A 17,886-nucleotide genomic window follows, 5' to 3' on the forward strand; every position below is an offset into this window, starting at 1 on the left:
AATTTACATTTGAAAATAAGGCGCTTATTCCTGGATTGTGGGTGTGCATGTCGATAGTCAGTAAAAAATTCCATAATTTGTCGGTAGTCGGTAAGAATTATCATCCTTTGTCGGTAGTCGGTAAATCTAAGCTAGTATTCGCTTTTGTACTAGATTTCACGTATAAACAAGATTAAACATTATTTGGGTTGGTTAGTAATTAATAACTTATTGATAATTAATTAATTATGGGTTAATAATTGACTGAAACGTTGATGTAACAGGAGTGCAGATTCTAAAATGGCCGTATTTAAGTAGATTGACGATGGAAGTAAAAAGTAAAAATACCGGTTATAATAAAATGTCGGTAGTCGGCCAATATTTTTTGTCGCTAGTCACTAGTTTTTTTTTTCATGTTTTGTCGGTAGTCAAGTACTTTTTAAGAAGTTTGTCGCCAGACCCTAAAGAGGGCGGGATGGGTGGGGCAGTGATGGTATGGGATACACCCTACGGCATAAGTTGTAGAGATGCTGGTTCGCTGTTGTTTTTAATAAGCGCCTGCTCACTGAAGTGAAACTAAAAGTATTGCTACAAGCTATCCTAGTTATTGGTTGAACTTTTCAGACGAAGGCCCACCGCAGCGCAAGCTCATTACTGTCAACGAACTCACAACGGAAGGCTAGGAGTCATTCAGAAAAAAAAATGAATCGTCAAGGTGATTTGGAATACGTTATTCTGTAGCTGGGTTTGAATTTTTGGCGTGCTCGAAATAATCAATTTTGTTCCGTGATGAAAAATACTAATATATAGTGATTGAATTATAGAATGTGAGTTTGAAGTTTGGCGGGGTTTAGCAGTTAAATGGGTTCCTTTCACTTGAAAGGTTTCTTTGCCGCTCATTAGTTTCCTTTGCTCTGCTATGGACGTTTGAATGATGCAAAGGCACTTAAAAGGGTTCGGCAACTTGTAAAACGCTTTAATGATTGTCAAAACGAAGAACGGATGAATAATAAATGGCTGTACCTCCCGCCAGGGAATACAATAGCAAATAACGGTCCGTAGCATACAAGAATTTGTAGTCCAAGAAATGCCATAAACACAGTCGAAATTTGATATCAAAAGTTTACCCTTGCATAAAAGTTGTGAAGGTTTAATTTCATCATTCCAATTCAGAAGAATGGTTTTCCTGCTAATATACTTAACAACGAAAGAAAAAAAAACATTAAGAGCAAGTTTATATAGAGAGGTAAGAATAATATGAAATCATAAGAATCTCTTTTTTTGGAAAATATAAAATAACCGCAGGAGTGCTGGTAAATTAAAGTGGTTAAGTCGGAAACTATTATACAAATTCTTTGTCTCGCTGGCATTTTCATGGGTACAATTTTCACCAGTGTAAGATCATGGGTACATTTATCAATTATACAGTCTTGATTTGTATCCAGCAGCTCCATCAGTTCTCGTGTTATAATAATGTGCAAAATTTGCTGTTTATTGTGGTAGAACAGCGAGTACGAAAACAGACCCAGGCAGGGAAAGCCTGCAGAATATGAGTTACGTTAAAAGGAACACAAATCCATTAGGCAGTCATAACATTTTCACACACTTTAGTCCGGTACAGGTGAGACGATGATTGCTGCTTGGTAGAAGGGGGACGCCCATATAGATGGAATAATAAGTCAGCCGTCACCACAGTACAAATCTCCCTAGACATCAAGACTAACGATAAAAATCGTAAAAAAAATGATTTCGAGTTGACAAATTTATATCTTTTGTAAAATCGTTGAGGAGGGCGCAAGATGGGGAAAATTAATAAAACAAAATTAATAAAATAATGATAAAAAAAACTCAAAAAAGCACTTCTAGTCTCGCTAAGACATTATAACAATATAAGTCACGACCAGATCAGTAACACAATACACGTCACGCCACCGATCGCACAAAATGTCTTACAAAAGTAACGCAAGACCACAGATTACCACGTCAAAGGTTTCGTCACGACAATGACGTCGTACTAGCCAATCATGGTCACGTTACTTCAAGTCAAATCACCGTGAACTTTGCGTGACTCCGACACGGGCGGCTGCTAGACTTCAGCGTAAGTCGAATAACAGAGGTAATGGTGTCACGCCATAACATGTCACATATCACCACCGTGCGGTCACGCTTTTTATGCGTTTTTTATGCGAGACCGACCATTTTTAGTTGTTGAAAAAATCGAGCAGCGAGCAGATCGAAAAATACAATGCCAGCACGGCGGAAAAAAATTCGCGAGCATTAGCCAAAAACTGCGAGCACATCGAAATTTTGGGGGACCATTCCGGGGCCCTTATCATGTCACGCAAATTTGAGTTCCGTGACGGCATAACAAGTCTCCCATAACACCACCGTGGTCACGCTAAGCCTGCGTGGTCACGTTACTTTAAATAAAGTAAGAGATTAGGTCACACAATAACAGGTGTCACACAACACCACTGGGGTCACGGTTAGGAAGCGTTGTCAGCGAAAGCTGCCTTAGTCACGACATGGCAAAAGGAGCAAATTGTATTTCCTTAGGTCACGCCTTTTTTTCTTGCATTTTTAAAATTCGTATCAATGACATTATTAAATAAGCAGGGTGTTGATCATATTACAAATAAATCTCGTAATCCGCTCAATAAAAAGCGCTTTAGCCGGTTGAACTCTATAGCTCGCGATAAGCGAAAACTGCATCTTGAATGTCTTAGTGTCAGTGGTATCGGCGCTGACTTGCGAAAAACCGCGGAATTTCTCTTTTCGAGTTCTCGTTTTGTCTGGCGCCGAAGAGACTCAAGTAGACCGGCAAGGGCGGATAATGCGAGACCATCACCCTTGAACCTCCATTTCCCGTGTGTCTGTAAGTACAATATCAGTATTATCATTACAATCCACGCGGAGCTTAGCATCTTTCACACCATATTATGATACGTGGGTAGCCTGTGTCATATTACTGTAAGTCCCGGATCTCGGTAAAAACCCATCTTGAAACACACTTTGCGGCGGGTTTATAGCAATCGGTACACCAATTCGTGGTTTCGCAATCACCCCGAATTCAAAATCCTTCTTTCGTCTATCGGGGATAGAGCGCGTTGTTAATCAAATCACTTGACCAATTAATTCCCTGGCTTTTCCGGCACCTTTTTATCCTCCATTTCCGCCTTCCCGGTCGCTGTTTCTCAAAAATCCCATACCTATTCCTTGAAGCTAAAATCAATCTCCCGGTTACAAAAAAGCTCTGCTTTCCGGCAGACAAGAGGATTTTGTATCTGCATTAGACAGGAGTAAGTCCGAGTGAGGGGGGGGGGGGGGGGGGGGGGGGAGGGAGGGGGGGTGATCTTCAGCAAAATCAATTCTTATCCTAAAGAATTGCAGTTTGGGTGTGGTCTTAACCCTAAAAGATTGGGCGTTCTCGAAGCAATTTCTAACCCTAAGGGATACTACTATCGTTGTGGGTAAATATTAAACCCTAAAGGATAGCAAAATCTAAAGAATCTTTGAATACCCGCTCCTAAGAGATCGCAGTTTGTGGAATTTCATTCCCTAAAAGATTGGAAGATCACTCCCGTCTACTTTTATATGGAGGAGCATAAAAAGCTCCGACGACGGGCTAACGTGATTCTAGTTAAAACTAACTTTCTATGGAAAGAAGGCCAATGCAAAGCCACGAGAAAGCCAAGGGAAGAAAGCAGAAAGCCAATGCTTTCTCATAAAAAAAAAACTTCGAGCGCCATCCGGGGTAAGTTCACGTGGTACATCAAAGTGCGATAGGCATTATGGGCTCATGCGTCATTCTGGGTTGGTGCGCATGACAGGTGAGATTGATACCGCTGCTAATGATCCCAAATGTGGCAGGGATTACGCGCGTAGGACTGTTATCAGTTTGTGCCTCGCGAGTGACCTTTTCAAACTCTGCGATTAGATAGCTAGACCATCATTGAGATGGCATTTGATGGCATGTGATGGAAGGGGTAACAATGATGAGCATGTCCATGCGAGATTGGACTATGGGCGGCTCGCATTATGCTATGGAAAACTATCATGAGCAATATCATCTGATTGGCTCCCTTTGCCAGTTCAATCACAGATAGAAAGTAGCGGAAACTATCGATTTGAATAAATATTCAAGCGAAGGGAAAAGTATCGCGTATCAAAGGAATAACAAAATAGGACCTAATGCCGGACAACAGTTTCACAGACTGGATGAGATTTATTATACACCCTTTTTTCTATAATTTAAATGTTTTAAATTTGTGGGATCCCAAACTAGCTCAATGATAACAACCACCCTGCTCCCTTAGTGCAATTTTGGCGACTTCTGAGTGGCGTAATTTTTAACAGGAGGGGGGCCAAAAGGCCCTTTCAAGGCATTGTCTCCTGTGTTTAAGATAATGTCCAGGCCCGTACGGGGGGGGGGGGGGGGGCAGGGGTGCAAATGACCCACCCCCCCCCCCCCCCTCACGGAAAAATTAGGTCTACTTTTTCGGATTCCGCACCCCACAAGAAAAAATCCTGTGTACTGACCTGAAGTCTCGTACATTTACTGTATTTTTGGCTGCTAGAAGGGGGTGCCGGGCCCCCTGGGGCTTTTTCAAAGCAGCATATGCGCATAAGCACGCGCGAAAAGAGCACTGACATAAACGATTATAATCAAAGGAAAAAGTAACATCAACGTGCTGTTTTGCGCTTTTTGCCTGTAGGCATGCTTCGTGCTTATTATTTACACTCCGCGCTCTCACACATTTTTGCGTTTATGTTTATGTTTATGCTTTTTGCCGCGTGAAAACCAGCCTGAGTCTGCTGTTGAATGGGGTTATTGCGTACAGTATATCGATCTTATCTGATTGCCTATCCATCGTCATAGGCCTAGCTCGTGAATCATCTGTTCCCGCATCACGAACTTGCGCACCTGAAAGAGGCATTAAAAGAGTATTTGAGATATTACCTTGTAAACACAAGACTTGACCACGGTGTGAATAGAGTATTTGAGGTATGACTTCTGAAACACAAGACCTGACCACGGTGTGAATAAAGTATTTGACATATGACCTCTGAAACACAAGACCAGACCACAGTGTGAATAGAATATTTGAGATATGACTTCTAAAACACAAGACTTGATCACGGTGTGAATAGAGAATAACAGATATGACTTCAGAAACACAAGACTTGACCACGGTATGAATACAGTATAAGAGATATGACTTCTGAAACATAAGACCTGACCACGTGATTAGAGTATAACAGATGACTTCTGAAACATAAAACTTCACAAAGGTGTGAATTGAGTATTAGAGATATAACTTTTGAAACACGAGACCCAAAGGTGGTTTTTCACTAGGTACCAAGAGACGGACCATTTGATATTAGACGGGAGGAGTGGCTGATCCCCCCCCCCCCCTCCCCAAGAAAATCGAGCAAAAGTCAGGCCCTTAAAAATGGAGCAAGCAGAAGACTGGCAGAAAAAAAAACATCACATCCTTCGGGAAAAATAATCGAGCAGCAAAACTGTGATACCTTGAAATGCAAGCCGAGACAGGGTAAAACGGGGTAAACCTGGGATTCGCCTAGATTTCGGGTCAAACACAACCACCATCGCTTATATGTTTCTACACTTCTACAGTACCATTACAAAAGCATCATCTGTCATCGACATAATATTATCATGATATCATCTTCATTGGCATCATCTTACAAGCAATTGTTACGCTGTCATTATCATAATTATTATCTTCGTCCCCACCACGACCATCATTATAATCATACAATTATGTCATCATCACATCATTGTTCAATCATTGTTCAAGTCATTCTCTTTATCATTATCATCAACAATATCACCATCAATATCATCAGCATAATTGTTGCCGCCATCATCATCATCATTCATCGTCACCATAACCATTGCCCTAGTCGTATTAATCAACATCAACACCACCATTGTGGTAGTCGTGTCCGTCATTATTATTACCATGACAAAGCTAACCTTTCCTGAGATAGTAAGAGGATACTCCTCAGTGAACTTGATATATTTCGGGATCTTAAAATGCGCAATCTGGAAACAAGAGCATTTAAGTTTAAGCAAATATTGAATTAATCACCGGTAAAATAATTTTGAACAATCAACTAATAGAAGATTTGTTAAGAGAATGTTAACAAATACTGTAAAAACATTGCTTACTCGAATCATTCCTCGTAATATGAAATAATTCGAACTACTAAACCGGATAAATTGAGCTCCTTGCCAGCACGATCTGTTTTTCGTTTCTTCTGGCAAGTCTTTGCGAAGTAACTTTCATTTTGTTATACAAATAGGCAGTTTTGATCGGTTGTGATTCTCATTTCAAGTGTTTATTATTCTTGATTCTCTTTTTTGTCTTAGACCATCTGATTACTGCTGACCGCAAGTAAAGCGTCAGACGTCTCTCTGTCTCGAGGATAGGCTACCCACCTGTCCTTTACAAAATTCTTTTATTTCCTCTGGAGATGAGCTCTCGCCTGGGTGTAATCTATAAATGTGGGAAAATATATTCTAAAACCCGAAATTTATACAGTAGAACTAGTATACAATAGATATGTTCAACAGGCACTCGCTTATCGGCTGACAAGAAAGGCGAGTCTGAAGCTTACACGCGTGTGTAAATCAGCCTTTAAAAAGACGAAAAGGAACAATTCTCTGCTAGTGTCTCCTGGGCTGAATGACTCCGATTACCGCCTATAACAAGTCTCCACATACTTCTCCGTACAAGATTCCTTCGCAACTGGGTTTAAAGATCACCCAAAGAAAGGAAGACACTGACCTGATACATGCACAGACCTCCTCTCCTAATCGCTCGTCAGGAATACCGATAATCTAATGACATGGAAAGGAATAGTTAGGTGAGGTATGGTAAGATAAGGTAATGGTGGAGTGGATGAGGTAAGCTGAGGAAAACTAGGACGAAATAAGCTAAGGAAAGGTGAGGCGAGGAAAGCTAAGGAAAGGTGAGGCGTGGTAAGCTGAAGAAAGCTGAGACGTGGTAAGCTGAAGGAAGATGAGGCGTGGTAAGCTTAGGAAAGGTGAGGCGAGGCAAGCTGAGGAAAGGTGAGGCGAGGTAAGCTGAGAAAAGGTGAACCGTGGTAAGCTGAGAAAAGGTTAGCCGTGGTAAACTGAGGAAAGGCGAGGCGTGGTAAGCTGAGGAAAGGTGAGGCGTGGTAAACTGAGGAAAGGTGAGGCGTGGAAAGCTGAGGAAAGGTGAGGCGTGGTAAACTGAAGAAAGGTGAGGCGAGGTAAGCTGAGGAAAGGTGAGGCGTGGTAAGCTGAGAAAAGGTGAGGCGTGGTAAGCTGAGAAAAGGTGAGGCGTGGTAAGCTGAGAAAAGGTGAGGCGTGGTAAGCTGAGGAAAGGTGAGGCGTGGTAAGCTGAGGAAAGGTGAGGAGAGGTAAGCTGAAGTAAGGTGAGGCGTGGTAAGCTGAAGAAAGGTGAGCCCTGGTAAGCTGAGGAAGGTTGGGGTAAGCTGAGAAGAGGTGAGAGGTGGTAAACTGAGAAAAGGCGAGGCGTGGTAAGCTGAGGAAAGGTGAGGCGTGGTAAACTGAGGAAAGGTGAGGCGTGGAAAGCTGAGGAAAGGTGAGGCGTGGTAAACTGAAGAAAGGTGAGGCGAGGTAAGCTGAGGAAAGGTGAGGCGTGGTAAGCTGAGAAAAGGTGAGGCGTGGTAAGCTGAGAAAAGGTGAGGCGTGGTAAGCTGAGAAAAGGTGAGGCGTGGTAAGCTGAGGAAAGGTGAGGCGTGGTAAGCTGAGGAAAGGTGGGGAAAGGTAAGCTGAAGTAAGGTGAGCCGTGGTAAGCTGAGGAAAGGTGGGGAGAGGTAAGCTGAAGTAAGGTGAGGCGTGGTAAGCTGAAGAAAGGTGAGCCCTGGTAAGCTGAGGAAGGTTGGGGTAAGCTGAGAAGAGGTGAGAGGTGGTAAACTGAGAAAAGGCGAGGCGTGGTAAGCTGAGGAAAGGTGAGGCGTGGTAAACTGAGGAAAGGTGAGGCGTGGAAAGCTGAGGAAAGGTGAGGCGTGGTAAACTGAAGAAAGGTGAGGCGAGGTAAGCTGAGGAAAGGTGAGGCGTGGTAAGCTGAGAAAAGGTGAGGCGTGGTAAGCTGAGAAAAGGTGAGGCGTGGTAAGCTGAGAAAAGGTGAGGCGTGGTAAGCTGAGGAAAGGTGAGGCGTGGTAAGCTGAGGAAAGGTGGGGAGAGGTAAGCTGAAGTAAGGTGAGGCGAGGTAAGCATAGGAAAGGTGAGGCGTGGTAAGCTGAGGAAGGTTGAGGTAAGCTGAGAAAAGGTGAGGCGTGGTAAACTGAGGAAAGGTGAGGCGTGGCAAGCTGAGGAAAGGTGAGGGGAGGTAAACTGAGGAAAGGTGAGGGGAGGTAAACTGAGGAAAGGTGAGGCGAGGTAAACTGTAGAAAGGTGAGGCGTGGTAAGCTGAGGAAAGGAGAGGCGAGGTGACTGACGAAAGGTGAGGCGTGGTAAACTGAAGAAAGGTGAGGCGAGGTAAGCTGAGGAAAGGTGAGGCGTGGTAAACTGAGGAAAGGTGAGGCGTGGTAAACTGAGGAAAGGTGCGGCGAGGTAAGCTGAGGAAATGTGAGGCGTGGACAGTAGACAGGTGAGGCGAGGTCAAATGAAGGTGAGGCGAGTTCAGCATGGCAGAATTAGGTTTCGTACGGCGCTGAGCGCTGCTGCACCAGTTGTGCCGCACGGCACCAATTAAAACGTCAAACTTTTGATGTGCCGATCAAAACCCATATTTATTTTGATTTTGTGAAACACAAAAATTCCACAGCAAATCCACTTTTATTCCTTCAACCTATTGAGTGCGACTCATTTGGTGCGACCTTTGCGGGCCAAAGGTGTGATAAGGTAAGCTGATGTGACGCCTACCTGAACATCTTGTATCTTGGGGTGTTTGTACAAAAATTGTTCCACTTCCGTGGGATATATATTCTCTCCGCCTCTAATAATCACATCCTTTGGAATAAATAGACTAAATTAATCGTACAAGAAATAAAAAGTACTTACTTAATAAGTATCACTCTCGTATTGGCCACCTACCTTAATTCTTCCAATTATTTTAACAAAACCGTTTTCGTCCATAGTCGCTAAATCCCTGAAAAAAGAGAGAGAGGGAAGATAATAAAGGTTCCCTTATAACTAGGTTATTAACAAAAACCCCGATGGGAATGAACTAATTTTCAGGGCCATGGCCTGTGAAGGAAATGAACAAGAAACATCTCAAATTGCAAATATAAAAAAAGAGTATAATGATAATTAAAAATTGTTCACATTTCTCGTTCAGATCATGGATAATCAAGGTTCCAGTGGTATCCTAAAATGTTCTATCTATGGCTATCAAACCCTTTAACCCTTTATACCAATTAGCCAAGCAATACCCGTACCTGCCTACTTCGCCACACCCCTCAACCCTGTCTTGACCAGATTGAAAACAAAAGCAAAACTCTGAGGCGCTTACCCGGAGTGGAACCAGCCATTGGAGTCTATGGCAGCGTCTGTTTTTTCATAATCATCCCAGTAGCCCTGCATAACATTGTAGCCACGGAAACAGATTTCGCCAGGAGTGTTGATCGGCACTACATTCCCATGTTCACTGTCTATGATTTTGGCCTGGAACACAATAAGCGGATCAGCACATGAAATTACTAAGAGTGAAAAGAAACCCTAAAAAGTGAACGCTGTTCACTGTTTCACAAATATAAAGTATGCAATGCAAAGCTTTTATCTCAAAGAAACTAGCATGTTGGTTACCATGGAGTGATCCAGGAATGTAAACAATGCACGACGTACGGAATAGTTTGACCTGCGGTGTCCGCGCTTGTGCAAATGAAACGGTCTCATGTTAGAAGTCGAATGAAAACTTACATATCCCGATATATATTTTGCCATTACGACAACACTTATCGGTTTATAGTAAGATTTCTATACAAGATTTGATAAAATCCTTACCTCAACATTCGGGGCCATTGTACCAACGGTAGAAACGCGCAAATCTACTGGGACGTCTCGCCTGGTCTGGTTGGTAACAGGACTGGTTTCTGTTAACCCATATGCTATCTGGCATACAGAGAAATGGAAAGTTTAACCATAGCTTTAGTAATAAGTATAAGGTTTAATTTCAACTGAATTTGCCTTTAAAACGTCACATGATTCTAAGTGCCAGTCGCCTAGATCTTTCCTAAATCGGCTCAAGGAAAATGGATGCTTTCTCACACTTTGGTAATTTGCTAGGATGACAAAATGGCGGCTGGCAGAGACTTTTCTACTCACTGTCATCTCCGGCATGTGGAATGTAGTGATTATTTTCTTCATGACCTCAACAGGACACGGAGCGCCAGCCATGATACCTACAAATACAAAATACAATATATAAAACAGTGGTTGCGCTTTGTGGTAGGGGTTCCAAGAGGATCTCAGTAAGTATAGCATATTTGGAATTCCTTTGGAAAACCCAATGCATATGTCACTGTTTTTGCTTATCAGAGACGTCAGTTCTTACATATTTTCAGAAAAGGGCCTTGCCCCTGCTCTCGAAAGTGAACCCTAAAACACGAGTGGTAAGGGTTATTTTCGTGATCTGCAAAACGGTCTTTTTATATCGTGATTTGTGAAATAGACAAGTATCTTGTGATCCGTGATTGGTACCATCGCCGTGACTTGTGAAGTTATTAGACGTAAATTGTGAATGTTAGGAAAAATTAGTCGTTAAACGTGTTTACCAAAAGAAATAAAAAAATAATTTGGCGTAAAATTCATGCCATTTTCATTCTTCCATGTGCCCCCCCCCCCCCACCCAATATTTCAAATTTCAAAAATAAGAAGAAAATGACCAGTAGGGGCGTGACTTAACCCCAAAACTATCTTGATGTTCCTGTACCATGCCCCCTCAATAATTTGAGGCCTGCTACGGCTTTGTTGGTCCACTTTTCGTAAATTAGCACCCTCCCACAAAACCAGACGGGCCTACAAGTAATGCAAGTACCTGTTCGCAAGCTGGTTACATCATACTGTTCAAATTTGGGGTGGTTCAACATGTCTATAAACATGGTGGGTGTGCCATAAAGAGAATTACACCTACAAAATCATAAATGAACATATAACTGATAGTGGACAATTTACAAAAAACCCTCTACAAGGATACATAGTAGATACAAAGCTTTTATTTCAAAGAAACTAGCATGTATATTAGGTACAATAGTCTGAAGCCTTTAAAGGATTGGGATATATCACCTAATCTACTTACTAGAAGAGAGATCCATCCGCCAACCGGAACACCCCCTCTCTTAGGTCACAAGAGGCAAATATAATCATGTGCAAACCCTGCAAGCACCCTACCCCTAGAGGGACTGCGGTATCAGAGGGAGAATAGCGTCAAGAAAAAAATACCACAGGAAGCCGTGTTATACCGCCATCGGGCACGGGGCTCCTGGGCTCAGGATTATCACTTCAGTGAGGACAGAATTTAGTCAGGATAAAATACCACAGAAAACCCCATTATAAGTGAGGTTTGAGTAACAGGACTAAAACCTTAAGCCTAAGTCAGTTTACCACCGGAATCTGATGGTCGGCAACCCAAGTCCATCAGAACCCAGTTGACAGTATTGGACACTTACAAAGTCTCAGTATTTCTACACTGTATCTAACTCAGATTTTCTCAGATTCTAAAAATACAACAATTTTGATCTTACAATGTCAAAAAACCTGAAAATCTGACCTTTCTCAATCCCTGAAAGTGGTCTATAAGTTCAGCATGTGTTATGATATAATGAAACAACTTTTTGTTGTTATAAAAAAATGAGCTGACTAGTAGAACCCCCCTACATCCCCTACCGACACGTCTGGGTCAACCATCTTACTTTTCGTTCTGTACTGCATCTAATGCGAGGCCAGCATCAAACCCTCGAGATGGGTAGACAGCAGTAATTCCATGCGTGACACATGCAAAGCTGCAACAATATGTACGTTTTTGTGTTCATTTATGTTGTACATCTTCAGTTATCTGTCCATGGTTGTCATTATTACTAAGTTCAGTACCTGTTTGCATAGTAGCATCACAAGAGATGATTAAATGTGCAGCTGAAATGCAACTGATTATAGTAATCTGTATTTAATACGGACTGCTCTAAAGAAGTCGTTAAGAATGCAAATTTGGCAGAGTCAAGTACCTAGATTTTGGTGGACCATGTAAAGACTGCTCCATGTGGTTACAATCTGGAGTGTGATTTTTCGCACCAAGTACAAGATAATAATCAGGGGGGGAGGGGGGAGGTTCTCTGTGATCAACCCAAATTTGCCCAGTGATTCATGAAAATGGAGAAATTGAGACATGAAACAATCAATTCATCAGGCATGGATCATTATTTCAATCATTAAAGTTGTTTTTTCCTTATTGTTCTCAATTTCATGTTTTGCTTTGTGCTTTTTGAACATTTTAGAAATCATCTCTGTGAATTGTGAAATTGAGAAAAAATGGTATATTATTTATGTTTGCAACCCCTTTAACCACCTGAATGAGCAATAAGAGACAGCACCTAAGACAAGGGATTCACAGTCCCATTATGCACAGTCCCTTTACATCATAGCTGTCAACCCAACTTGAACAAAAATCTTGTGAAATCGGGTGAAATACAGTAAATATGTGAAAAAACCCAAGAGAGCCAATGCAGATGAATACAGAGAATGTATGAACATTCTCACAAGAAACAGGCTTGTGATAAGGTCCAAAATCTTGTTACACTCGCCTAATGCGGGTGAGTTGACAGCTATGCATCTCTAAAAAAATCCCAAAAATCAGTCAACCTGATTCTGTAAAAAAAGGCCCATATAACTAAGTTATTGCATCACTCAGATTGAACAAGATTTCTCTACTGACCTTCCAAGTACCATCCCAAAGCAATGGTAGAGGGGGACAGGGATACAAACACGTGTGTACTGAAAATATGCACAAGAAACCATAGTAAGCACTCAAGCTATGGGTTCAAATGGATAAAACATGCCTGCATACCTCGGCATAATTGAGAATGTCTCCAACAGAAGCAGCATTATTCAGAATCCCGTGATGAGTCAGAGTTACTCCTTTTGGGTTTCCTGTGGTGCCCTTGACAAGAAACAAATTTAGTCTACAGGTGCAAAGGAAAACAAAACGTCTCGACAGAACAACAAGACACAAAACTATAAAAAAAATGTTTAAAATCTTTTTTCACAAAAATTTCATTCCTTTCTCAAACCCAAAAATCAAAAGATGGATCCCAAATGTTCTCCAATGAACGAAATTCATTTACAACATTGTTTGGTGGGGAAGAGGTGGTAAAACACCAAGGGTCATTATAACAGGGTAGGTTCAATTGACTACTGAAGTGTAATGATCTAGGGTCATCTGCCTGTCAGGAACCTAGGTTACCTGTAAATTGATGTGATAAATCAGACGAAGTAAGGTGGTCTACTTATAGAGGTCAAATGTACATTGAACAAGATTGTCCTCTTCCAGCAGTAAACTGTACATTGATAGGGTCATCTTACTAAAAATCAGATGGTCTTGTATATACTAGATATTTTGTACAATGATAGGGTGATCTCCTCAAAATGGATGGTCTACTTACAGAGGTGAACTGCATACTTATAGAGTGATTGACTGAATTAGATGGTCTTTTCAGAGGTGAACTATATTTAACAGGCCATTGTCTAAACCAGAAGGTCTACTTACGGAGGTAAATTGTATATTAATTGGGTCATCTGACTGTAGTGCCATCTGCATATTACGAATTTGTTGCCTCTCGTGTTCTCCACCAATTTTCATGAATTCATCAAATGTGAATGCACCTCTAAGTTGATAATAAAACAGAACCAGTTTTAATGCCACTGAGCAACATAAGCATTATTGATTGGAATTAAGGCTAACTCACCCATATTTTTTGTTTTTGTCTTTTGTGGTAACAACAAGCACTCTAAGATCTGGAACCCTGCAAAGCCATGAAATTAAATAGTTAAGCTTGGTACAAAAAGCCTCAATTTAAGCTGAAATTACCAAAACACACCATTTTGCTCAGCAGGTCACAAAACAAAGTGTTGGTGAAGTACTACACAACAACCTCCAAACACAGTGTGAAAATAGCACTAGCATTAACTGGCCTAGCAATGTTTGCGGGTTTGGTAACTTTGGTGGTGTTTGATGGGGCTCTAGGAGTTTTTGGACAGAGTACATTTAAATAAACAGTCTAATGTAAACAGGGACTATAACATCAATCCTTGATGCATTTCAATTAATAGGCAGTAGGAAATTTCTATATTTTAAGAAAAATAAACAAAGATAAAAAGCTTTTTTTGAAATAGCAGTTTTCAATTCTCCCATTTTGTCACTGAGAGGTCAAATCAGGAAAAAAATCATTTTTTCATTGGTCCAGTTTAAGATGAATTCGTTAAATTCTTGATTCTGGTGAATTTTATTTATTTTTATTCAGGAGTTTTATAAAGGGGGTCCAAAGCAAGGATTTTAGGAAGGCGGAGGGGGGGGGGGGGGGACAGATTCATTGTTCTTCCATTGATTTTCTCATATTTTTAAAAATCTCTGAAAATAGTTGGGCGGGGACTGGGGCCCATTTGGCCCTCCTCTAGATCTGGCCATTATTTCCATACTATTAGAACCATAGGACAGCTATGAGAGGACCTGTTACTGTAGAGTTCGCCAGGTGAGGAGTCTGACAGCTCATGTGCTATGTGTGTCATCATGTTATAGTAGTCCTGTGTCTTGTGTGTGTCCGCCATGATCAGCCCCTTACATCCAACCTTCACATGGCAAAAATGGAAGATATTTTAATTCTAGTTTTTCTGCTGGAAATCAAGATATCATTGGTGGAGCTATGGCTAGAATATATATTTTTTAAGTCAGCCAGATGTCAAGGAGAATCTTTTCCACTTCACCAGAAGCGGCAAGACACAGAGAAGTAAAAAACAAGATTAGAGCAGTATCTTTTTAATCTTCCAAATGACAGTAATATTTGTCATCTTTACTGCATCAAGGCGTGGCTAGAGGAGGGCCCCCAAATACAAAAGTGGAATTGACCAAAAATTGCTCACTTAACAAAGCATTGGCATATGTACCTTTTTCAGGGCATATTCAGCTTCAGGTGCTTGGTAAGCAGGGTTGACATTGACCTAAGAAAGAATGAGAGAGTATATCAAAGGTGACACTTACTATTTAATTAACATCATACAAATGTATGAAAATTGCAAAAAAGACAACAATTCATGCTTACCAGAATTACTCCAATCCTTGCAGTGCCAAACTGTGAGATAACCCACTCTCTCATGTTTGGCCCCCATATGCCAACACGATCTCCTCTCTTGATACCAAGAGACAGAAGACTTGCTGCTAACTGATCAGCCTGTAGATTTAAGTACATCAATCATGTTTATTCAGAGTGGGTCCAAGGATATGGGAAGCAGTTTAGGCATAAAGCCAGAATTTAGGGGAGATGTGCAGTCCTAGATATCATATGAAAAAAGTAAAATAAATGGTATTCCTTCAGTGACTCACTTATTTGCAGATCCCCATGCACGACCCCTAGTTACACACGTAAGAGGTCAGAGAGGGTGACCCCGGGGGGTACTCCCTATATCATTGTTGTATCTTTTAGGGTGTAAATTTGGAACCTCTGGTATCTTTAAGGGGTGAAAATGAGAATGCTCAGATTTTTTTAACCTCGGTATCTTTTAGGGTTCTATTATAGCCATGGCACATCTAACTTGTAGCTCTTGCAAGAGCATTGAAAAATGTCAATTGGTGTTTTTAGACCACTAACCAGCCAAAAAATCACACAACCCACAGTATCTTTTTTAACCAAGCCCACTTTAGTATCTTTTAGGGTTAAAATATTACCAGACCACACCCACTTATCTTTTAGGGTTGTTTAAAAAAAATTCCTGATGATGATCCCCTTCCGTTTGATATCAGAGTATCCTCCCTGGGAGGGTGAAACAGAGAATGTATAGAAAAGTCTGTTGTATACTCCTTTGCATGAACCATTACTTTTCCTGCTTAATATTTTCTTTTTGGTAAGTTGGCTTGCTTGTTTTTTTTTTTGTGAAAGTTGCTTTGCCTTTTAGCCAAATATTGCTAATTTGATTTTACATTATTACATTATTGACCCATGAAATGGTCAATAATGAAATGGTTGGTCCCTAAGAGAATCAAACTTCAAACCTCCTCTCTTAGTTCAGCAAACGTAGCTCTCTCCTTATCCTCATAGCACACATAAGCCTCTCTGTTTGGAAATCTTTCTGCCACTTTATCCAGCCTCTGGCCGACAGTGTCTCCGATGAGAGGGTGACTGGCAAGTCCATGGCTATAGCTCTGTGTCAGCTTTTCCACACCAGTCGAACTGCAAGATAAGAACAGGGATGAAATTAATATGAAACAATTAATTTAAAAATCAACTTATAATTACCAAACTAGTGTAACAAAAAGGGCAATACAATTTTTATCCCCCCCCCCCCTTTCTTTGCTTATGGCTAAGTTGCCATAGATAATAGAGAATCTGCAACAGCGTCACACTCTTTTATAATACAACAACACTTATAAATTGCATGCTCTGATTAGTTGAGAGTCCAAGTGTTATAAGAGGACATGCACACTTGCCGTTGTGCGCGCATGTGCGCACGCTCCCCACAACTAGATTGTAACGTCAGAAAACATTTCATTTTTGTGCATCTCTCCTCTAATAGATGCACAGAAGACGTCACAGCATGTCATGAACAACAGTCATGCAACTTCACTGCATCTTGTTGGATACTCTTTTGTTCATGACACACTGTGACGTCATATGACAACAGCCACGCAACTTTACTGCTTCTTGTTGCGTACTTTTTTGTTTATTCGCTGTGACGTCATCTGTGCATTATTTAGAGAACAAACTACGGAAAAATAAGATCTATTGTTAAATAGAGAATTTGCAAAGGAATCACACTCCTTTAATTTCTTATTTCAAATCACTATTTTGAGGGTATCCTTTTACAATGATATATAATACATGAGCAGAATCAAGCATGTTTAATGTAGATCTGGAAGTTGTTTCATTTAACAAAGTTTCTATGTCGAATCTCCGACGCGATTTCGAGCGAGCGCTGCACATGTAGCTCAATATAACCTCTAGCTGTATGAAAAGTAGTTTTTATAAGCGAGACACATAGTATCATATGGAGATATGTCAAGAACGGTTAAGTATAATAATCTCTGTAGATTATCAACAAGTGTTCCGCCGTGAATACTCTCAAGTGCGTGAGTTCCAAAGAGACAGAAACCCTACCTGACACAGAGCGTTCTGCATGATCCTAGGAGACCATACTGTAAAGATTTTATATGCCTGTGAGCAAATGGTCTGTTAAAGAGTCTAAGGGTGAAAAATCTACCAAACGTTGCCGTATTGACAAGGTTCAGGCACGCCATACTGTTGTTTGCCTGGTTGTTTGTGCTTTTATCCGAAACATCCGATCGCCGATATCAACCCAACCAATCACGTGCGAGCGAAAGGAATACAATGGGTACCACAGACAACCCAAGTCATAGAATTTCCTCAAAAAATTTTATGTGATTTGAAACCAGAAAAATTGGCTGACAATTCTGAAGTCAGTGTGCGTATAGTCAGAAGCTAGAGAAAAGAGTGCTAATTATGGATTATTACAATAGTGACACGGGTTTCCCTTCTCTCACGCCAAAGAACCGTGGCTCAATCATAAAAGTCTGGTTAGCTTCGAAGCGAGCTATCTATCTGAATGTTGATCCATCGTCATATCGGATAAGTCCCGTCTCCTTTAGCAATCTACTAGAGGGAGGTAAAAACATTCGCGGGGACGCCTATATGGTACCCTTATAATTA

At 41.1% G+C, this 17,886-nt stretch overlaps 1 protein-coding gene across 1 annotated transcript; it reads right to left on the reverse strand.

Moving 5' to 3' along the window:
- Window positions 1-4,184: 4,184 nt before the first annotated feature.
- Window positions 4,185-17,674, reverse strand: LOC5522093 (medium-chain acyl-CoA ligase ACSF2, mitochondrial-like). The gene is made up of 20 exons (XM_048733363.1): window positions 17,317-17,674; window positions 16,215-16,392; window positions 15,268-15,396; window positions 15,113-15,166; window positions 14,679-14,797; window positions 13,918-13,974; window positions 13,719-13,836; window positions 13,020-13,112; window positions 12,888-12,946; window positions 11,872-11,961; window positions 10,998-11,089; window positions 10,286-10,362; window positions 9,965-10,072; window positions 9,474-9,625; window positions 9,056-9,110; window positions 8,885-8,971; window positions 6,795-6,847; window positions 6,446-6,503; window positions 5,981-6,049; window positions 4,185-4,903 (listed from the first exon to the last, which is right to left on the reverse strand). Exons 1-20 carry the CDS (start codon window positions 17,454-17,456, stop codon window positions 4,853-4,855), a joined length of 1,839 nt encoding a protein of 612 aa, XP_048589320.1. The 5' UTR covers window positions 17,457-17,674; the 3' UTR covers window positions 4,185-4,852.
- Window positions 17,675-17,886: the final 212 nt, after the last annotated feature.

This window comes from Nematostella vectensis, chromosome 10, assembly GCF_932526225.1.
Source record: "Nematostella vectensis chromosome 10, jaNemVect1.1, whole genome shotgun sequence".
Taxonomy (NCBI): domain Eukaryota; kingdom Metazoa; phylum Cnidaria; class Anthozoa; order Actiniaria; family Edwardsiidae; genus Nematostella; species Nematostella vectensis.